The sequence below is a fragment of the Saimiri boliviensis genome, chromosome 12 (assembly GCF_048565385.1).
Source record: "Saimiri boliviensis isolate mSaiBol1 chromosome 12, mSaiBol1.pri, whole genome shotgun sequence".
NCBI classification, from domain to species: Eukaryota; Metazoa; Chordata; class Mammalia; order Primates; family Cebidae; genus Saimiri; species Saimiri boliviensis.
This window is the reverse complement of record NC_133460.1, coordinates 97,513,089-97,536,332: the sequence shown is the minus strand read 5'-3', so window position 1 is coordinate 97,536,332 and position 23,244 is coordinate 97,513,089. Positions and strand designations below refer to the sequence as shown.

At 45.0% G+C, this 23,244-nt stretch overlaps 1 protein-coding gene across 33 annotated transcripts in view; it reads right to left on the bottom strand.

Moving 5' to 3' along the window:
* Positions 1–23,244, bottom strand: part of TCF7L2 (transcription factor 7 like 2) — a 216,145-nt gene that overhangs the window by 125,307 nt on the left and 67,594 nt on the right. For all 33 annotated transcript variants that reach the window (XM_074382888.1, XM_039465066.2, XM_039465065.2 and 30 more), the window contains one exon: positions 2,406–2,507. In XM_074382888.1, coding sequence (XP_074238989.1) covers positions 2,406–2,507 — 102 coding nt within the window. The remainder of the gene's footprint in view (positions 1–2,405; positions 2,508–23,244) is intronic.

Sequence of the window (23,244 nt, the reverse complement as noted above, 5' to 3'; positions counted from 1 at the left end):
CTGAAGTATAGAACCAAAGTCACCATTCATGACAAGCATTCAAGTGTTTCACAAATGTGACCACATTTGTCCTTTAGTCCAGGTTCATGGCTTCTCTCTTCCCCAGCTCCCAGAGCCCATCCTCCTCCACCAGCCCATTCCCTCTAGGCAATGGCCATTCCCAGGTCCCCTGAGCACAGCAGAAAGCACAAAAGATTGTATGATAGTTGCCAGCTGTGGCTGTTTGGACAAAGGTCTCCGTCTACAAGATGGTGTGCATGCCCAGGGTAGCTGCTATGGTCAACACGCCTGCTAAGAAACAGTACAGAAAAAGGGGGTCTAAGCCCCTCGCTGCACCCATGGCTGAAATCCACATAGGCTCTGGAAGGAATATTTTGCCGTCTCCTCCAGATCATTAATTTCTGCATAGACAAATGAGATGCAACTGTTCTTGTGGGATTTAGGAGTAGTGGATCATTGCCCTATCCACATGGACAAACCCCCACTCCTGCACAGAGGTAACGCTCCCCGGCATGGGACCCACAGATCCTACACCATGACCACAGGGCAGCGCCCACTCTGAACCACTGCCATGATTCGCATCTTCTCTCCTCACTCAGAGAGAGAAAACAACAAAGACATTTTAAAGATAAGGTCCTTTCTCTGTAGCCAAGACATAAATGTGGGAAATTCCCATAAACCATTGCCAAAAGCAGAAAAATATATTTCAAAGCCTAAACCCACACTGGGAAATTCAGGGAGGCGGGAAAAGTTAAACAGTCTTCTTCACTTTACTCTCTAGGTGTCTAGAACTGTCACGCTTCTTTAAAAATCTCTGTATGTTTGTTAAGATTTTTTTTTTTTTAAACAGGGCATTCACTTTTAGAGAAACCTGCATCAGAACCCGTAACCAGCAACTTCTTTACACTCATTAACTGTCCCTGACCATGACCCAATTTACAGAACCAGGCACAGCAAGTTACTTTCATCTCCCATAGGAGAGAATATACCACAAGGCTCTAGAAAGGGAGCGGAGAACCGGACCCAGGCCTTGCTCTGTCCACTGACGCAGTGTGTGACGTTGGGCAATTCGCTTAAGGCATCTCTGGGCCTCAGTTTCCTTTTCTGAGGGCAGGTTGGGCCTATATGATCTAAGGTTACTTCCAGCCCTGAAATCTTGACCTGATAGGAGCAGACGTAATTATGAGCATCCATTTTATTGTGGAGTTGGAGGAAAGGGGAAGCTTCTAGCAAATGTCAACCTTCTTTCCATGCCTCATTTATACCAGAGAAGAGAAGACATTGTCACAAATGATGACTCAAAATGTGGTTTTACAGAAATAAGTTATTTTGTGATATATACACACACATATGACAGAGGCATAACTCATTAAATAACACATGCTCAATTACAGCAAGCTCCAAAATAAGGAGGAAGTTAGCCCAAAATGACAGAATGCATCTTAAGATTTTTCTACTTAAGAAAATTGTTTTACGATTTTTAGAAATTACAATGTAGAGGCAAAATGTATTTATGAATAACATTTTGTGATACTTAAACGAAAAGTACATGATTGATTCATGCTTTGCATAATTCTAACTGTCATGGATTCATTATAAAAATGTCTTCCATTAATTATTTCAAAAGTAGGAAGTCCAGCTCATGTTATAAATATGTAGAAGGGAATCTTCAAATAAGACTGAGCTATCTTCTCAAGGTTAATTTATAAATTCCACCCTTAGAGCCTACAAAACCCTAAGAAAATACATTAAAAATATATGTAGACACACATTTGTAGTCTCACTACTAAAAACAAATGCTTTCTATCTCAAACTCACATACCTTCAAAGCCACGGATGTGTAGATTAAATTCCATTTTAGCCTTTCTAAGTTCATTTCTATTCTAGGTCTACAATCAGCCAGCCCAGATGAAATTTTTCTAATGTTAGTGTAGAAATTTACCAACAAAAATTAAGATAAATTGGGGGAGAGGATAACAGGCAAGTTTCAAATCCAGGACTCCCCTTTCGAGATTTTTAATTCCCTCTTCTTCACCTCACCTCCCCTGAATGTATTTTTGTAACTGCTCTGACACCACTTCCAGTCTCCTCCAGACCATGGTGATCGTGTCCTATGAACTAGAGCCCACAAGGCTAGATTCTAACCAAATACATGGAAAGGAGTGGAGGAAAAGTTTGTAAAAATTTCCAGGTAGATTACAATCATTAAGGTCCAAAAGCAGAAAATGAATACCTTATAAACTATATCCAAGAATATTTCCAAAGAAAATTTGTTAAAAGAAAGGAAAAAGATGACAAATAAACCTGTTATTATCAAAAAAGCATTTTCTTTCTCAACCCCACCCACCCCCGCCCCCGACCCGACCAATAAAGGAAGCCATCATCATCTCCGGGAGATTACTTACGACGATGTGTGCTGGCGAGGGGGAGCGGGCATCTTTGAGGGCTTGTCTGCTCTGGAGGCTTCCTGCCTGGACATCAAGCAGTGGCCATTTCATCTGGAGATACTGGCGGGAGGAAACAAAAGTGAAATGGAAAATAATGAATTCAGAAAGTCAATGTCAAACAACTAGCCGAAGAAATAATTGCAACATGGGTCAGACACTGAAAAACTTACAAGCATGCAAATAACCATTAAAAAAAAAAAAAAAGCATGCAATACCAATAGGTTCTTCCTTAGAGTTCAAGTTTAATAGGTACACATATAGAACATGAATGTGACTAGCAACTGTGTTTTTGGTCTTTGCATTCAAACTATAGGGTAGCTTCAGAAAAAATGATTTCATTACCACTATCTTAATTTGGTGGGGGTAGAGGGAAGTGGGAGAGGTGGGGAGGAAGATAAAAGAATATAGAGCTATTCCGAAGAAAGAAAGTAAAACACAAATCTCAAGCCGCAAGTGTCCTGGCAAACCATCAATTCCAAATCTGCTCCTTCTCAACCTCCGTTTTTCAAATGCCATCATCCTTCACTTTAAAGGAAGTCAAGTACACATGAGCAGCTTTCCTTTAGGTAGCAAAAGCTATTTGAGTGAGGCGAGCATGCAGTTCCTCATACGATCCAGCAGTTTACTCAACAAATAGTACTTCTTGGTAAAGGATGCACAGTGCCAGACACAATGTACACACTCATCTCAAAAGACCAGAGGAATTCTTTAGCATGCATAGGTCAACCATACAGATAAAAATAAAGGTGTGTGTCAATTTTGTCTGTCCTCACCTTCCTCCAAGCTAGAAAATGAATACGTGGCCCAAGGGAGCGACTTCTGTCAAAAGCGATCCCTTAGCTTTCAGTGAGATTTGAACCATCAGTTGACTCAACTCCTCACTTTGCAGACAAGGTAAAATGAGGTGAGGTGGCCTGCCCAGTCGCGGCAGGACTCAGCCCATGTATAAGAAACTCTTAGGCATTTAACTTCTGTTGATAACATTACGACAGTCTCACTCAGGAAACCAAACGGAACTTAGCCACAAGGCTTAGAAGCACATCGAGACAACCTTTATGTTTCCCAAGGCCGATTCACTAATCCATCAGTGAATGAATGCTCGGAGGGGGTATAAGGAGACACCTTGGTCATTTCAGAGACCTCCCTAAGCAACATAAATGGCTGGTTTTAATATTGATTCTATACAAAACTTTACTCAAGGAACACTGAGTACTACTCGCTTTGTGTACAGGCTTGTGACAAGCATTAGGGAATACAAAGATGTCTGCTCTCAAGGAGCTTATGCCAGCATGAGCAGCCTTACAGACACAGGTACATCGAGACCAAAGACAGCGACACGGTGACAGAGACTCGGGGACTCGGGAAATGCCAAGAAAGGTGATAGAATTTCTGGGACAAGAGACCGTGGAAGGCTGCAGAGTTACGTCTTGGTCAGAGTGATTTCAACAGAAAGAAAAAATACAGGAAAGGGCAATACAGAAAGAAGGATCTGGACAAATCCCACAAGAGAAGTGTGATAGCCATCCACAAGCCAGCCTACAAGATCCTCGAAGATATGACTGCTCGGCAAATTAAAACCAAATTTGGTTATACCTAAAGCTGGAAGAGCACTGCCCAAGAACTACCTGCCGAAGTGCACAGTCGATTTTCCCATGACATCTAGCATCTAGACAAGGTGGGTGTGTCTGCTACAAATTCAGAGCTTTCACCTAGAGGCCTCCCCCGGCGAGCAACCTGGTTACTAGTCTGGTCGCGTCTGTAACTCGCCACAAGGCCCTACATCAAATCCCCTTGCTTCGGTGATCTCTGGTTTTTCATCTGGATACAAGGGAGTCGTCCTGTCTGTGACAGGGTATTAGCTGGGGAGTCTGCCCCAAACACTGAAAAACTTCTAGGACTCCAAGCCCCCAGACAGTAAATACCAACAGGAAGGCCCTGGGCCATCCTTACCATCACATAGATGATACTTCTTTGGGAGCAGTATCATCTCAAGTTGAAAACCGCTAAAGTAAGTATTTCCAGAGTCTCCATCTGTAACCCAAGCCAGAGGGCTCTGGGAATCCAGGCTGCCCTGTCTTGCCCCGACTTCTTCCCATTCTCACTTACCACATAACAATATGAGCTGCATTGGTCAAAACCACTCAATAGAGTCATTTCCTTGAGGCCAACCAAAATGGACACCCACCAACCCTCACCTCTCCATCTCATAAAAACCCGTGAACAAAATTGCCAAGTGCGGTCGACACCCATCTATACCCCATGCTATCCCCCAGTAGGGAGAGCTGGATTGGTGGACAAGTTTCCCATCTCTGGCCACCTGCAAAACAGATTTGATTACATCCAAATACCAGCTCTGCAGAATTAGGAAACTTAGGCTTTGTTTAAGGTGACAGACCTGCCCTGAGGACCCACCCACGAACTGTCATGCCCATAATGCAGTATTAACATGGAGACTTATCATTCTTACTTTACATAAAAGCTTCATTGTATGCCACATCCAATCTCCATAGGCTACCTGCACCACATATTTTTATGAGCCTACATTTCAGCGCTCCAAGCCTATAATACACATAGTTTTCAATTATGTTAGGGCGGCCCAGGATCACTGCCTATATAACATTACTGTTGGAGGAAATGAGACTCGGCCCCACTGCCCAGAGAGAGCTAACCAAATCCAGATGGTGCAGGAAGACAGCCCCAGTCCTGCTGACTTGCGGGGACTCTGCAGCAACAGCCCCAAACTCTCCTTCCCAGTGCAACTTGATGCCACAGAACCACTGGGTACACACAAAAATCCAAGCCCGTTCCTTGAATCTTAACTGGCATTCAGGCTGATGAAGTGCCTTTTGGGGAAATAAGTATTATGTCAGGATTTTCTAAAGGAAGCTATTAACCTTCTCCAAAAGTGATGGGTTTCCCAGGTTCCTTCATCTTCTACAATTGGTCCTTATTAATAAGGAAAATAAATAAATAAAGGGAAGAAAAAGGAAATTAGGTGCTATTACAGCCTAGAGGAAAATCTTTTCCTTCCTGGAGACATTAAGCAGCAAGAAATTCTATTCTGTTGGGTCCTAAAGGAAGATCTGAAGGAGGGGGCATCTCAGATTTACAGAAGGGCTGGAACCCTGTGCCACGTTTTCCCAACCATTTGACTTGGTTTTATATCCTTTTGGGGAAGGGGAAAAAAAAGTTCCCACCATCGCACTATAAAACAACAGTGGGCTCCAGCTCTTTTCCTCTTAGGCTGTTCAAAGTGGAAATTATGAATTGCCTACAAAAACATTCAACTTTTCAACAAACTGCAATCAAATGGGGCTGTGGGAATTCCTACATTGAAAACTGTTGGAAGGGAGTCTGCTCAACTTTAATTGAAAAAAAAAAAAAGAAAGAAAGAAGGCCATCTTGGTTTAAGTATTTCATCCTTTGTTGAATAATAACATTCTGCTCATGGCCCATTAGGGTTTTTCCCCAAATCGTATTTTGTGATATGTCTAAGGGAGCTTAAGTCAAGCTTTGGACCTGTGAGCAAATCTTGAAATACATACAACACTAATGGCCTGAAAGGAATCAAAGCAGTTGAAAAGAGCATTAAATTGCCAGCGAAAAGAAAAAGGCAAGCATCTCTTTTTTTTTCTCCTCTTCCATGTCCCTCAGTGAAAACAGGGAGAAAAGACAAATGAGGAGAAGTTCCTTTGGGAAATAGTTTTAGCAGAAATCAGCATCTACTCAAGCCAGACTGATGGAACCCAATCCCATGGAGGTGCCTTCATTTTTGAGACTCTACCATCAGCAGCAAGAATGTCGAGGATGGGCTGCCCTGAGAACCTGCCCCCTTACAGTTGCTACTGAGGGCTCTGTATAAATTTATTTTCTAAACAAACATAAAAACTTAAAGGACAAATGATGATGATGATGATGATGATGGATGGTGATGATGATGATATGGCTACAAAGTTGCCAGGAAACTTCACATCCTTGATAAAACACCACCGTGGCTTCCAGTATTTCCTTTCAATGACTCTGCTCCACAGATGGACAGGCAAGTGGAATTTATCCTTTTATTTGTTCAGGGCAGGGCTGGCAAACTTTTTCTATAAAGCAGCAAACAGCAAGTATCTTAAGCTCTGAGGCCCATATGATCTCTGTCATAACTCAGCCATTCTAACTGGAAAGCAGCCACTGGCAATGAGTGTATGTCTTGTATCATGGTTGTGCTCCAATAAAGCCTTATTTATAGATACCGAAATGTGAATTTCACATCATTTTCCTGAGTCAGAAAATATTATTCCACTCTTGATGTTTTTCAACCATTTAAAAATAATAAAAGTGCTAGGTTTGGTGGCTTAAGCCTATAGTCTCAACACTTTGGAAGGCCAAGGCCGGAGGATTGCTTGAGGCCAGGAGGTCAAGACCAGCCTGGGCAACAACAGCAAGACTCTACAAAAGTACAAAAGGTTAGCTGGGCATGATAGTACACGCCTGCAGCACAGGCCTGTAGGTCCCAGCTACTCAGGGGGCTGCAGCAGGAGAATTGCTTGAGCCCAGGAGTTTGAGGCTGCAGTGAGCCATGATTGTACCACTGCACTCCAGCCTGGGTGACAAAATGAGACCCTGGATCAAAAAGTATTAGTAATAATGATAATAAAAGTCATTCTTATCTCACTGACCAGACAAAAACAGATGGCAGGCCAATTTTGGTCTATGGGCCATAGTTAGTCATGTCTGGTTAGGGAATAAACGTGCAGAGGCCTGCCCATGTCAGATAGGGTGCCTTTCCTCGCCGGGCCTTCAATCCCAACAGCCACACACAGGCATATAGGAAAGCATGTCTGGAGGCCCAAAAGCAACGTTTCGGATTGACTCAAGTTGGGAGGGAAAAGCTTGGAAAAAAAATTGAATCCTTTAGCTGAGGCCTCTGTCACAAGGTCTAACCACGAGACCACAATCTCACCAAAATAACTAACCCCTCCTTTCCAAAATGGAAGTTTTAAAAAATCCCTGAGCAATTCTGACTGGAAAACGTTCAGAGCGAGAGCCTGTCTCAAAAAAAAAAAAAGAAAGAAAGAGTGAGAGAAAGAGGAAAGGAGGGAAAGGAGGGAAGAAAGGGAAGGAGGGAGGGAGGAAAAGAAAGAAAAGAAACCTAATTATTATTATTTCTTTGTATTTTTGAGACAGAGTCGCACTCTGTTGCCCAGGCTGGAGTGCAGTGACATGATCCCAGCTCACTGCAACCTCCGCCTCCTAGGTTCAAGTGATTCTCCTGCCTCATCCTTCCGAGGAGCTGGGATTACAGGCACGTGCCACCACACCTGGCTAATTTTTGTATTTTTAGTAGAGATGGAGTTTTACCATGTTGGTCAGGCTGGTCTCAAATTCCTGACCTCAGACGATCCTCCCGCCTCAGCCTCCCAAAGTGTTGGGATTATTGGTGGGAGCCACCAGGTCCAGCCAAGAAACAGAATTAACTGGATACTATCCTCATGATGGCTTTCCACTGTTAAATCTTCCCAATCCTCTAGTGCCAAAGTTGTACTCCTGGTTTTTATAAAACACGAAGTCAATACTCTGCTTGTGCATCCAAAGCCAAGCAGACAGCCAGGCACGGCCCATCATGTCCGAAGTCACTAGGCCTCCCCACCCTGCCTCCCGTCAAGGTGGCTGCTCCTAACCTCCCAGTGCCGTGTTGCCACAGGCCGATCATTCTGACCCCCCTACAAATACCAACAAAAAAGACCGCACCACGATGACAACTCTCGTATCATTACACTTTGCAAAAGAAAACATGACCAGAAGCCACTCACCATAAAAACGGAAATAACCAGAAAAATGTGCAAAGTAAGAAAATAGGAAGTACAAGCATCCAACCCAACAGCAGACACTTATTTCTTCAGGAACTCATATTGTGACACACACCTAATAGACACACACATGTCTGTTAAAGAACAGGCCTGATTGTCTCTTTCTAAACCTACTTCATTTCTCAGAAATGGAAGATGGAAAATTCAGCTCATCTTCAATATACAAGTAACTCTGCCTGGGCGTCAGGGAATCCCAGTTTACCCAGAATGGTTAAAATATACAAAGTTGTGATTAATATTCTGCCCTACCCTCTGAATCATACAGGTAACCAAAGTTTTCCAGAATTTAGCATTGATCAAATATTACCTAACAAGGAAACTCTGTGAAACTATTTCAGATGTCTGTTCAGAATTGTAAGGGGCATCATTACAAAGTCCGTTTAACCAGTTTTTCTGCAGATGCATAAGGTGTAGGAGATCAGGCTTCTCTGTTCTAGGTAAAAATATACTCCAGGAATTGTAGCTTTTTGAAAAAGATCCAAGAGCCTGAAACAGAGGCTCTACTTGCCTATAGAGCATGACTGTATAGAGAAAGAAACTCGGAAATGTGTGATTTCTGTTGTTTAGCATAAATAAGTATGTACCATAGTTACCTAGGAAAACAAAACCAAAGATCTCAGAAGGTTGGGTAGATAGACTCTGTACCTGGAGAAGGAAGAAAGCCATAGAAAAATTTCAAGCCAGGCCTGGTGGCTCATGCCAGTAATCCCAGCAATCTGTAAGGCTGAGGCAGGAAGACTGCTTGAGCCCAGGAGTTCAAGACCAGCCTAGGTAACATAGCAAGAGCCCATCTGTACCCCTACCAAAAAAAAAAAAAAAAATTAGCTGGACATGCTGGTGTGTGCCTATAGTCCCAGCTACTTGGGGGGGCTGAGGTGGGAGGATTACTTGAATCCAGGAGGTGGAGGTTGCAATGAGCCAAGACAGTGCCACTGCACTCTCCAGCCTGAGCAAGAGCAAGGCCCTCCCCCACCCCCCACCAAAAAAAAAAAGTCGGGGGGAGGGAAAGGAAGAAATTTAAGTAAGCTCTTAAGGCTGACTTGAGGGGAAAAAAAACCAACATAGTCGGAACTCAGAAGTTTTTCCTTTAAATCACTATCTCATTTCTCACATAAAAGGAATACAGGGAAATAGAGGTAAGATATCAAGGCATCTGTGTGAACAGTGTAATAGCCTTATCTTCTGTCTCTATCAGTGGGTTTATGTAAGATTTTCAATGAAACCCTTATAGTCAACCTTTTTCTCCTAAGTATTTTTAATCGTAATGATTAAAATCATATTTTTAATCATAAAACCATATTTTTAATCATCACTTCATATTTAGAGGGTATTTTAGAGTTCAAAAAGGCATCCACAATGACCCTGCAAAATAAATGAGCAGAAAGGTGGAAGTGACCTGTTAGCAAGGGGGAAACGAAGGCCAACAGAGCAAGACCCAGACTGCCTGAGGTGACAGGGGCGGGTGGCAGTCAAACTCCAGCACACGGGCTGTGTTTTCGCTCATCCTGACTTACTTTACAAATTCCTTCTCTTTCCCGGTTTTCTTATCAAATGTCAACCAGGATAGGTGTCTCAAAGTACATGGCGGAGAAAACATCTCAGTGTCCCCAAAGTAACAACGAGACTTTCTAGCGTCTACCATCTCTCCCTCCTAAGTCTACGGGCAAACACTGAATTGTTTTACCATCTCTCCCTCCCAAGTCTATGGGCAAACGCTGAATTGTTATCCAAAGAAATTTTTCTACTAGAGCTAAGGAAGCCACTGGTGTGATGGAAGACAATGAAGCAAAACAAGTAACTAACTAAAAAATCCAATTAACGCAACTTGGGATTCGCCATTTTCTTTATCCTGCCAACCCTTCAACAGCCCTGTCCCTAAACTGCTTCTGCATTTGCCAGGCTAGTGGTTCTGCAGGGAGCCTGTGGCACAGCACCTCACAGATGCACAATCCGTATGGAATTTCACCTCCTCTCACACCCAATGGGCCCCACAGGCTGAGGTCCAGGCCTTCCTTCTACCCTTCCACAAAGTCACTCTTCAAATTATGAGTCCGTGCTCCTGGGAAAAGCACAGTAGAAGGGGAAGAGGCTGGAAAAGCACAGTAGAAGGGGAAGAGGTAGGTGGCCGGCCCAGCTCTGCCACCTACCTGGCATGTCACTTCATTTCTTCACTGGGCAACCTCTTCTCCACTCCAGTTCTAAGTCTATACCAAGAAATCGGGAACATGACCTAAAAATCTTTTTCTATTCCAATGCACGGATTCCTGCAGCATTTACTATTAAGCATATTCTCTGTGTCACATATGGACTATTCTGAGGCCCAGAGAAGTCATCTAAAGACACAGTCAATGGGACAATAGGCTAATCAATGGTGCAGAAATTAACATAAAGAAGGTAAGTAGGGCCAGACACAGTGGCTCATGCCTGTAATCCCAGCACTTTGGGAGGCCAAGGTGGGCGGATCACTTGAGGTCAGTAGTTCGAGACCAGCCTGGCCAATACGGTGACAACCTGTCTCTACAAAAAAAATATATAAATTAGCTGGGCGTGGTGGTGGGCACTGGTAATCCCAGCTTCTCAGGAGGCTGAGGCAAGAGAATTGCTTGAACTGGGGAGGTGGAGGTTGTAACCAAGACTGAAACACTGTACCCCAGCCTGGAAGACAGAGCCAGACTCGGTCTCAAAAAAAAAAAAAAGGGAAAAGAAAACACGAAGGTAAGTAGAGACACTGTAAGAATGATTTAATTAATGCTGATGGAATGGTTGCAGAGTATCCAAACCTTTCTGGCTGGCTTGTATAAAGGGACTTTTTTCTTGGCACACGCCAGATCTGTTCAATGAAACTTGGTTGTGGCCCAGGGTCTGTATATATTTTTTCCAACTTGCCAAGCAATTCTGATGATCAGTCATGAGCATCAACTATTGGTGCTAGGGCAGTGTCAATAATCAGCAGGCAGTCATATGAGGATTCCATTTACTTCCTCAAAGGCTCTTTTAAAACTCTAAATTGATTGTCACTACATCCTTTTTAGGTAGTCAAAGCCAAAAATCTCCAAATCCATCTTAAAACAGAAGACAGTGAGGTAGAGAAAATCAAGTGACTTAGTCATACACAGTTATGAGGGATTGAAACCAGAAGGCAGGACTTTAGTATCTCCAGGCCAGAACTCTTTTGCCTACACTCTACTGAGCTTACTGATAGAAGGGACAGTGGGTGCCCAGGCAGGAGAGAGAGAACTCTCCAGGGAAGGGCAAGGACCCTGCAATGGTGCAGTCCCAAGACAGGGGGCTGGTGGGACTCTGGCCTCTGAGATAGTCTTGCTCCAGTGTGACCAAAAGCAGCCCAGACATAGCCATCTCAAAGTCTTCAGGCAACCCCAAGGCTGAGTCCCAACCATCAGGCTATGGATTCCAAGCCAATGTTAGCTCCACCACCAGCACACAAGTCCCTAAGCCAGGAGGTTAACGTACATGAAGCCACTGGAAGAATTCAAAAGGAGCAGCCCTGGCCCTTCCATGTCACTCTAAGTCTTCAGCCTCTAGACACAGCAAGACAAGCTCATGCCCCATGGCCGCTAAGCTGATGACTAACAAAGAATGAATGCTTGCAAGCTGCTGGAGGAACCTCTATTAAGAGGCAGGCCAGAGGCCATCTACCTTTAGGCAGAAAAGTATTTACAATCTTTCATTTTAATGCCAACCTTGCGGTCACCATGTTTTTTAATTACCGCTTCTTATAAAAAGGCCAAGAACAATGCAGTTTTAATTGGAATGTTTTAGTTACTGCCCATGTCTCTACAGCTTGCTGAAGTAGACAAAGGCCACAGGAGACCAGGAGAATAGCTGGGAGACACGGAGCAGCCCAGGAATGAATGTGGGTGTCACTGGGAGCTGAATCTGGTTATGTTCCGGGATAAGAATCCCCCAAGTCTCAACTGGTAGCTGGATAACTAAAATGTGGTACAGCCATAAAATGGAATATTATTTTAGTAAAAACGAATAAAGTATTGACAAACGCCACAACATGGATATCCCTCCAAAATATGCTAACTTAAAGACAGGCCAAGAAGTTCTCAGAGTGTATGATCCTTTTTATATGAAATAACCCAAACAGGCAAATCCATAGAATCAGGAAGTAAATTAGTGATTGCCAGGAGCAGAGAGGAAGGTGGGTAAAGAGTGGCTGATAGGGTTACAGGGTTTCTTTTGGGGGCAATAAAAATATCCTTAAAAGAGATAGTGTAAATGTTTGTACAATCGTATAAATATACTAAAAACCACTGAGGTGAACACTTTAAATGGGCACATTTTATGACGTGAATTATATGTCAATTTAAGATGAATTGAAAACAAAGAAGATTAGGCACCATCTTTGATGGTGAACACATTCATTTAAGAGATAGAAGGGGATGGGGAGCCGGGTGTGGTGGCTCATGCCTGTAATCTCAGCACTTTGAGAAACCGAGGCAGGTGGATCACCTGAAGTCAGGAGTTTGAGACCAGCCTGACCAACATGATGATACCTCGTCTCTACTAAAAATACAAAAATTAGCTGGGTGTGGTGGTACATGCCTGTAATCCCAGCTACTTGGGAGGCTAAAGCAGGAGAATTGCTTGAATCTGGGAGCTAGAGGTTGCAGTGAGCCAAGATCATGCCACTGCACTCTGGCCTGGGCCACAAGAGTGAAATTGTCTCAAAAAAAAAAAAAAAACACACACACACAAACAGAAAAGACGGATGGAAAGAAGACAGAGTCACATACACACACACTCCATCATAAAAGAGAAAACCTGTGAGGCCATTCTATACAAAATCATATCCTCCAAAGCTGTTTGGGAAACACGCAATTTTTCCAAATGGGATTTTGGCTGGTGTTGGATCTCGCAGAGGGATGCTTACAAAGGCTTAGGAACTCCAAACCTGGTGAAAGAGGAGAGGACAGTCTACCTTGGGTTAATGGTGCTGATGAAGAAACATGAGCGAGAGGACTGGAAAGGTGATAACTGTTTCCAGGCATGTGGCTAAAAAACAACAGAAGAGCAGCTGAGTCAACAAAACCACAGGCAGTTCAGAAACCTGGATCTTTTTTCTTTTTTTTTTTTTTTTTTTTTTTTTTTTAAGACAGAGTCTTGTTCTGTCGCTAGGCCAGAGTACAGTGGCACGATCTCTGCTTACTGCAACCTCCGCCTCCCAGGTTTAAGCGATTCTCCTGCCTCAGCCTCCCAAGTAGCTGAGACTACAGGCACACGCCACCACACTCAGCTAATTTTTGTATTTTTAGTAGAGACAGGGTTTCACCATGGTGGCCAGGATGGTCTCGATCTCTTGACCTCATGATCCACCCGCCTCAGCCTCCCAAAGTGCTGGGATTACAGGCGTGAGCCACCATGCCTGGCCAGAAACCTGAATCTTATAGCCCATTCTCCACTGCCCTGTGACCTCAGTTCCTCTACCTTAAAAAAAAAAAGGTGGGGTGGGGCGGGGACATGAAATCACTTACCTAAAGCCCCGTGACTAGCTCCCACATCATTTATTCAACCTTGAAGGATAAACCATGTGAATGAAGACAAAGAATTACAGAAGGTCCAGGGCAGCTAAGACTTCCTATTTCTTCTTCTCACTACACAGGGGATTTAACAGCCAGAAACTTCAGGTCTACCATGGAAACTGTGAGAGATGAAGCCAACAAATGACCTTTGAGAGGTACAAAGCAAAGCCAGCAAGTAACAGGGTCCTGGTGACCTGGAAGGGTTATTTTAAATGCACGAGTCATCAAATTGCAGCCGATATTAAAATCACAAATTCCAAAAAATCCCTTTCTTTCTCCATGGCTGGGAGCACTCCAGGGTTCGTTTTTCTAATTAGGTTCTCGTCCCCATTCTGTATTTCTTCCCCCCATTCCACAACAAAAGACAACGAAAGACTTGGCGGTCAAAGAGCAGTGAATTATCTTGCTTTAGCGAGTCTACATGGACAGCAAACACTAGACAGGCTGGGCTCCATGTCCTCCAACTTCAACTGAAACTGTGAGCTGTGGTTTTTTTTTTTTTTTTTTTTTTTTTCCACCTTGTCACATTGGAAAGAGGTTAGTGGCTCAGGCAGGGTCTCCCTGTCCAAATTTTTACTGTCAAATTTTAGCTGTGACAAGCATGTGGAGATGCTTCGTAACGCTACACCCAGGAAGCCCAGAGGTCAGCAGCGCCTCTGGTTAATTTTGCTTGGGGAAGAACAAACCCCAAAGCCAGGGTGAAGATTTACGGGAGGCTGACCTTCTGGAGGCCCCACGACCCCCCTGCACGCAAGTCTTGCTGCCTCAGCCAGAAGCAGCCTGTCACTCAAGTATCATCTTGCTGTAACAAATTACTCCTAACCCAGGATTATGGCTCTTTCCAAATCCCTCCTAGAGAGCAAGGAAATAAACATTCTCTCCCAGGACTCTGCCCCAGTTGTTCCCCCTGTTGGTAATCCTTGTCTCTATTTGCTTCTCCTACAAGCCTTCATCTGCGAGGTCTGCTAGACCATCCCGGCCCACTTTCCTTTCAGACATAAGCTGAATGTCTCAATTGTCCATTAGGCACAGTAAAAGATGAAGCAGGCTTTCTGTCCGGAGAAGCCTCACACAATAGTTCCCTTTGCCCACACACTTCTCGTCTGACTGCAGACTCGACGGGTCTAATCCTAGTCATTCAAGGAAGTCCACACCCCAAATTCCTTCCTCCTGTTCCACGGGATGGATGGCAGGAACAGACCATTCCAAAGAAGCAGGGCTGTGGGGCTACCCCCTGGGGATGGCATGACATGTGGGGGGTGGGTGGAATAGGGTGAGGGGGGCAGAGAAAAGGAGAGGGAGGAAGGAGGGTGGAAGAGAAGAGGCAAGACAGCAGGGTTGCAAGGCTGTAGAAACTGCCTCTCTTACCCCAAGCGTGTGGTTTCCTTTAATAAACTCAGGAGATATTTCGAGCACAATAACCTCAATTGGGGAAGGAAATACAGTTCTGTTCACTTCCAAAGTCTCCTGTGAAACACTGGGATATTCCCAGTACTTGGGACACAGAGGGCTGTTTTCTTTTTTCAATTGTATACATAGACTGACCAGAATATGCCAAGAAGTAGAGACGTGAACAATGGATATTATCATCAAAGTGGGTGATTTGGGGAGATAATGATCTTAGAGCTGTTTTAAGCAAGACTCTTTCCCTGGAGAGAGAGGATGGTTGACAGGCACCCTCTCTGACACATGACAGATGAGCAGAGAAACTCTGAAAGAACCTAAAGACACTGATGAAACATAAATACCTCTATCAAAATCCAGACACCAAATCAAATTCCTGCTTCAAAAACCAAAAAGAAATAAGCAGTTGAGGAACTAGAAATGCAGCTTTCTGCAAGAACCAAAAGGTGCTAAAGAAATAGAAACACCCCCATCAAAATCCAGACACCAAATCGAATTCCACTTCCGAAAGGAAAAAGAAAAACCAGCTGAATTAGCCAACACACCTAACTCGTTCCAAAGCAAGAATCCTCTTTACTTTCTCATTTTTAAGGCCAGAGCGACCATTCTCCCTTCTCTCGACCAGGCCACCCGGCCTCTCCAACCCAACATGTTCTCTGCTTTTGTGGTTTTCATCTTTAAAAGAACTTGGCTTGGGAAGGAGCAAAAATGATCCGAAGCTAACCACTTAGCTCATTAGGATGTCATCTGGACAGGCAAAATCAATTCCAACAGCATCGAGTTTGGGTATTCCCTCCCCAAAAGCTCCGCGCTATTAATAGCACGAAAGTTTCCCAGGCTTTGGTTTATTTGTAATCCCAACCAGCCCTGACCACAGAACCTGGCCATCTCCACTTCTAGAGCTCCCAGGGATTTAGGAGATGGGATTTCAGGTCTCAGGTTTTCAACAGCAGTGGAAAGACGCGGAAAGAAAGCTGAACTTAACGGAGGTGGAATGACACAGGCCAAAGAGGGCTTGATCCCAAGAAATGGCTTGGTAGCAGAGGGGAAGAACTAAGCAATGTCTCTTTACCCATCTGACCCAGCTCCTGGGCCCTCTCTTACCATAGCCGGACCTAACTCCCCGGAAAAAGGTTACCACCTGATCCACTATTCTGGAGTTGGCTGACAGAAGGTTCTAGAAAAAGCAGCATGGTTACAAACTAAGGCTAGGTACAGTGGCTCATCCCTGTAATCCCAGCACTTTTGGAAGCCAAGGCGGTTGGATCACCTGAGGTCAAGAGTTCGAGACCAGCCTGGCCCACATGGAGAAATCCGTCTCTATTAAAAATACAAAAATTAGCCAAGTGTGGTGGCACATGCCTGTAATCCCAACTACTAGAGATGCTGAGGCAGAAGAACCGCTTGAACCTGGGAGGTGGAGGTTTCAGTAAGCCAAGATGGTGCCACTGCACTCCAGCTGCAGTGAGCCATGATCATGCCACTGTATTCCAGCCTGGGAAACAGAGCGAGACTCTATCTCATTTTTTTAAAGCTTCCAAATCTGAAACTCGATGCCCCAAGTAGAAAATTCTATACCTGAACTCAAGTGAGGGGTCACGGTCAAAACATAGCCAAAACTCTAAGTCATGCACAAAATTATTTAAAATATTGCATAAAATACCTAAGGTTTATATAAGGCCTGGTGCAGTGGCTGACATCTGTAATCCCAGCACTTTGGGAGGCCAAGGCAGGTGGATCACTTGAGGTCAGGAGTTCGAGGCCAGCCTGGCTAACATGGTGAAACCTCATCTCTACTAAAAATACAAAAATTAGCTGTGCGTGGTGGCGGACCGCTGTAATCTCAGCTACTCAGGAGGCTGAGGTAGAAGAATCGTTTGAACCCAGTAGGTGGAGGCTACAGTGAGCCAAAGTTGCGCCACTGCATTTCAGCCTGTGCAATGAGAGTGAAACTCCGTCTCAAAAAAAAAAAAAAAAACGGTTTATATGAAACACAAATGAATCTGAATCTCCTGATTAGATTTGGGTCCCATCCCCAGGATGTCTCATTATATATATGCAAATATTCCAAAATCTGAAAAAATCCAAAACACTTGCAGTCCCAAGTATTTTGGATAAGGGTTATATAACCTGCACTCCTTCACAGGATATATGAGAGTTGGTGAATAGCAGTCTACCTACTGCAAACTCAGCCCTGTGATGTATAAGACAGAAGCTTACAGGGTTTATGTCCATAAGCAAGCAATCTCATTTCAGGGAGAAAAAAGACAAACAAGGGACTTTTTTATTTGTTTTGAGAATCTCGCTGTAACCCAAGCTGGATGGCATGCAGTGGCATGATCTTGGCTCACTGCAACCTCTGCCTCCCGGGTTCAAGCAATTCTCCTCCCTTATCCTCCCGAGTAGCTAGAACTACAGATGTGTACCACCACGCCTGACTAATTTTTGTATTTTTAGTTGAGACTGCATTAGCCAGGCTGGCCTCCAACTCCTGACCTCAGGTGATCCGCCCACTTCGCCCTCCCAGAGTGCTAGAATTACAGGCATGAGCCACCATACCTGGCCGCAAGTGACTTCTGTAAGTAAATGCAGTAAGTCAACAGAGAGACTACCCAGGTTGGATACCTTATTAACAGACCAGCTGAGAGTGACCTGCCATTGCTGTCTACACACCAATAAACAAGTAAGAAACAGTTCATTCAGGTATTTTGAATATATCCCTCTACCTTTCTTCATGTCCCTTGAAAAGTGGCTTTGCCTTGAGAATTAAACTCCAGCTGCCTAAATGAGAGGAAGCCAACCTAATGAGGTCTCACTGCGGTAAAAATGGCACGTGAAACTCAGTCCCTGCTCAGGTGCAGGTGAATCCACAGTCACCCCAACCAAAAGGTCTTCCCAAGTTCAGCCCAAATCACTTTGCAGACACAGGGGCACGAAGGCAATCGCATGCAGCACAAGTGGAGAGAAAAAAACGCAAACCCAGCATGTCATCTTGAATGACAGTTCACCACATTGGCCTTTAATGCCAATGTGCCCAGGAAACATCCCAGGGGCCCTCTTCTCAGCCCCACAACGTCTCCTTGCTCCTTTTCCTTTGGCCTACTGAGCCCCCCAGTCCATTAATTGAACCTACTACTGTGAAGACGCAAAGCCAGCTCAGACCTGGGTTCAAATCCAAGTTCCATCATTTCATTCATTCGACACACCATTTATCCAGTGCCTAATCCATGCCAAGTGCTGACATCCAAAAGAGCTGGGCTAAGAGGATATAAAAGCAAATCATCTCAAAGTGGGTGAGCACGGGCGAATGATCTCACCTCTCCAAACACAGCTTCCCTCATCTATAAAATGGGCACACAAACAGCCATCTCTCAGAGTTCATGTAAGGATCAAATGCCTGGCATTGTGCCTGGTATATGGTAAGTGCTTGGTAATTGCTAGCTATTATATTATAAGCTATTAACTTGTTATTAATATAATCAGTATCATCAGGATACAATCCCTTGAGATACTGCAAGATTTGAAATCATCTAGAAAGTAAATCCGCAGATATGTGTGTTAACCATTGCTTGAGGGGGAAATGAACACTTCAGGCTAAGTAAAGCAGAGTGACCAAAAGCCGTCCTAGTTAACCAGCCTCACACCCCTACCCCCACACCTTATTCACTCATTTCCCCAGCTTTCTGGTGAAGTGGAATTTTCCTGTTTCTCCACACGGGCTCCTCCCGGGCACACAGAAGCTCAGCTACAGGTCGGGTGTTCTAAGTCACTGCATCTCTCCCTTCCAACCCATTCTCAAACTTAAAGAGATTTTTTTAAATGTTTGCAAGCCCAGCAGAATTCTGATTCTTGCAATCACACTCTGCCCACAGCAGACACACAGAGCACCATCAGGCATGTGGAGGCAGTCATCCCACAGAACAGGGGGTCCCGATGCATTTGGGGGAAACCCGGCAGCAGCTGACCAAGTGCTAGCAAGAAACCACACAAAATCATCATCCCAAAGAGGTTTTGCAATGTGCACAAAATCCAAAAGAAAAGAACTCCTGGTGCCCCGGGCTTACCACTGCAAGGCTTAAAAACAAGGGTCAGCCACTTGGCACCCTGTTTTGGGACCACTGTCAGCCTCTGGTCCAGTCCAAAGACCAGTGTGGGTTTCCTCCTCCTGCACTGGCCATGTTCTCTGAGAATGGGGAAGGCAAAAGTCCAGGCTGTCAATAAGTCAAGGGAGATAGGAAAATGCCCAGAACATACACATGTGGAGAGTTGAGGTTTCCGTGTGGTGGGGTTTTCTTTGGTGGTTTTTTTTTTTTTTTTTTTTTTTTTTTGAGACAGAGTCTCGCTTTGTCGCCCAGTCTAGAGTGCAGTGGTGCAATCTCGGCTCACTGCAACCTCCGTCTTCTGGGTTCAAGCAATTCTCCTGCCTCAGCCTCTCCAGCAGCTGGGACTACACATGTGTGCCACCACACCCAGCTAATTTTTGTATTTTTAGTAGAGATGGAGTTTTACCATATTAGCCAGGATGGTCTCAATTTCCTGACCTTGTGATCCGCCCACCTCAGCCTCCCAAAGTGCTGAGATTACAGGCATGAGCCACCACGCCCGGCGTGAATTCCCACTTTTTAAACCAAATTCAAGGCCCAGCACTTTGGGAGGCCGAGACAGGCAGATCACAAGGTCAGGAGTTCGAGACCAGCCTGACCAACATGGTAAAACATCTCTACTAAAAATATAAAGTTTAGCCAGGCATGGTGGCACATGCCTGCAATCCCAGCTACTCGGGAGGCTGAGGCAAAAAAAAATCGCTTGAACCCGGGAGGCAGAGGTTGCAGTGAGCCGAGATTGCGCCACTGCCCTCCAGCCAGAGCAGACTTAATCGTCTCAAAAAGAAAAGACTAGGAAGTCAGACCAGTTCTGGTGTTTGAATCCCAGACCACCAACTATTTCCTGAGAGACCCGGAGTGGGTTACTCAACCTCTCTGAGCCTCAGTTTCCTCTTCTATAAAATGGGAAGTAACAGCATTTTCAGAGTTGTTTCCAAATCACAGTTGTAGGCAGCTGCTTAGAGTAGTACACCCAGCATATGGTAAGTGCTCAAGAAGTGCCAGCTCTTACCACTGCTGTTCTTACTCTAAAGTTGGTAACTGCCTCGTTTGCTGATTTGGGCAATCATGTCAGGAAGTGCCTTTTGTTGCTGTTCTCCAACAATGCAGCATGTTATCGGAAACTGATTTTCTAGGGGGTGGACGTAAAACGGGAAAAGTGTGTGGTGGGAAAAAGAAAACAGCAAGAAGTAGCAGGATCATCTAATATTTGCTGTCTTACCATACAGAACGCATTCTGATATTTTACCCATTTTCCGGATGAGTTTTCAGAAAACTGAGCTGGAAAAGAGCTCAGGCAACCCGCCCAAGGTCCCAGGATTTGGAAGTGAAGGTTATAAGGGCAGGAAGCATGTTTGTCTCACTGTTCCCCCGTGCCAAGTGTGAATGGTCTCTTTAAGCCTCATTTAACATTCGACAAATATTTATTGATGCCAGCACTTTACCAGGCATTATGCTGGGTACTGGAGACAGAAGAGAATGATCATAGGGCTTAAGAGTCAGGTGACCTGGGTGACAAATCCCAGTGGGTTCTCAACTTGCTGTGTGACAATGAGCAGAGAGAGTCTCTCTGACCTTCAGTTATTGTGAAATAATCTCCCCTCACCCCACCTCCCTCATACTGTACATGCAAAGAGTCCATTAAACAACACCTAGCTAGCTGGCAGCTTTGGCAGAGCCTCAGAATTCATTCAACACTGGTTCCCTCCCCTCTGTCCCCCTCGCACCCCCTCCACCTCCCAAAACAAGCCCTGGTTAATGCCGCTATAAAACGAAGGTAATAGTAATATCCCTTTAGAGGGCTGTGGTGAGAACTAAATGAGGTCAAGTATTTGAAAAGTACTCAGACTGTAAAGTATTATAAAAACACGACTTATTATTATTACAGGAATGTACCCTGCCTCTGCACCCAGCTGTCTCTTTGCAACTGGGCATCGGCTCTTTGCACCATGTCAGCAAAGCACCCTCCATCAGGTAAAGCCTACCGGGTCCTCCAGCCCTGGAGAGAAGGGGGTGAGGAGGAGGGTGTGAACAGGAGCCAGGCTCTGTAGGATGCTCATTTCCAGGCAGGAAGAAGGACCACACAGCTGGAAGAATCCAGACACACAGGGTGAAGGGAGGGGGAGGCGGCTCTGCAGTTCCTGAGACGGTGCCCACGACCTGCTTCCCAGCTGCCTGCCGTCAGCATGGAGGCTGCCACCTCTGTCTTCCTACCCCACGTCAATCAAAGAAATATTCCCAGGCCCCTCCAGTAGGCCAGGCACGTTCTGGACAACAAGGACCCTAAGGTGAGCTGCGAGGCAGCATCGCTGCCCTCACTGACCTCATTATCTTCAGGCCCAGAAGATTCATTAATTAAAACAACACAGTACACACACTCACTTCTAAAAAGCTTCCCCTCGGGCCACAGCACTTTCCAGTATTTTAAGAGGCATCCACCCACTCACCACCTATTATTCCTGCTTTTAAAGAAGGGCAAAGGTGACATTTCAGCAGGCCACCGGCTCAAAGGTTACAACAAAGAAACCAACAGGGGGGTTCTGGGTTGTCAGGCCTTTAACATAACGTAAACCTGCCTGCATCCAGATCGCTGCACTTAAACTGTCAAACAAGGAGATGGTTTACTTTTCGTTAAGGGGCAGGTGTCAAGACTGGCTGAAGTCCACATGAAAAAAAGAAAAAAAGTCAGCTGCTCATGTGACTGCCTGCACACCTGAAAAATCAATATATCCAAAACACTCGTCTATTTACCAATTTTAAAAAGCAAAAGAAAAATCAACCACCTTTGACAATGCTGTTCTCCAAGTGGATTACAAACCACTTTTTTTCCCTCTACTTTAAACATGATTTTAAATCGAAAGTAAAATTTGAGAACATATTTTCAGTAAACTATCAGAGAGAGCTATAACTTACACAGGACCCAGGAGATGAAAGGGGTGACCGAAGATTGGTGACATTTGAATTTCGCTGCAGAAACCCAAAGGTTCAATTATGTCGGTGAGGTGAAGGCCTGTGACCAAAGGGTCCTCTGCTTCTCGCCGCTACACTCAGAGGGACTCACAGGCCCCCAAAACCATGAGTGAGCCTTTCTAATGAGGACACATTCCTGAGACCTAGTGTGGTGTCACTGCCTTTATTACTGTGTCACAATCAGGCAAGCAGGAGCGACTGTTAACCCCTACCTGACCCCAGACTCCACCAGAAAGGCAGCCCCAACCAAGCCAGGGTTAAGAGACTCCTGCTCTGTCACCACGTGTTTCTTTTACCTCTCAAACCAAGGCACGTGACGTTCCCGCCTATGAAGACTTCCACAAAGTGCTTGCTGGAGAGAGCAGAATGAGGATGCTCTATCACTTACCACTTCTACCCTCTCCATCTGCCAGAACAGGTGCAATTTCTTATGCTGTGTCCCACTGGCCCAGGACCCTCTCAAGATTTGTCCTTCTTGCGCCCCCTCTGGACGCTGCTTGGGTTTCCACCATCACACCCACAATAACTTTCTTCATTTCCTGGCTCTCCCATCTACCTCCCTGTTCCTCCCTGCTCCCAGCACTGCAGCTGGCCGGTGCTAGGCGACCAGGAAATGAACGCTGGACAAACAGATCCCAGCAGTGTGCCCCAGCCAGAGGGAATCCCCAAAGCAGGAACAAACAAAAGGACTCAGGAGAAAGGCCGGGTGCAATGGCTCATGCCTATAATCCCAGCCCTTTGGGAAGACAAGGGAGGGCAGGAGTTAGAGACCAGCCTACCCAACAGGGTGAAACCCCCATCTCTATCAAAAATACACAACTTAGCCAGGCGTGGTGGTGGGCACCTGTAATCCCAAATACTCAGGAGTCTGAGGCATGAGAATCACTTGAATCTGGGAGGCAGAGGTTGCAGT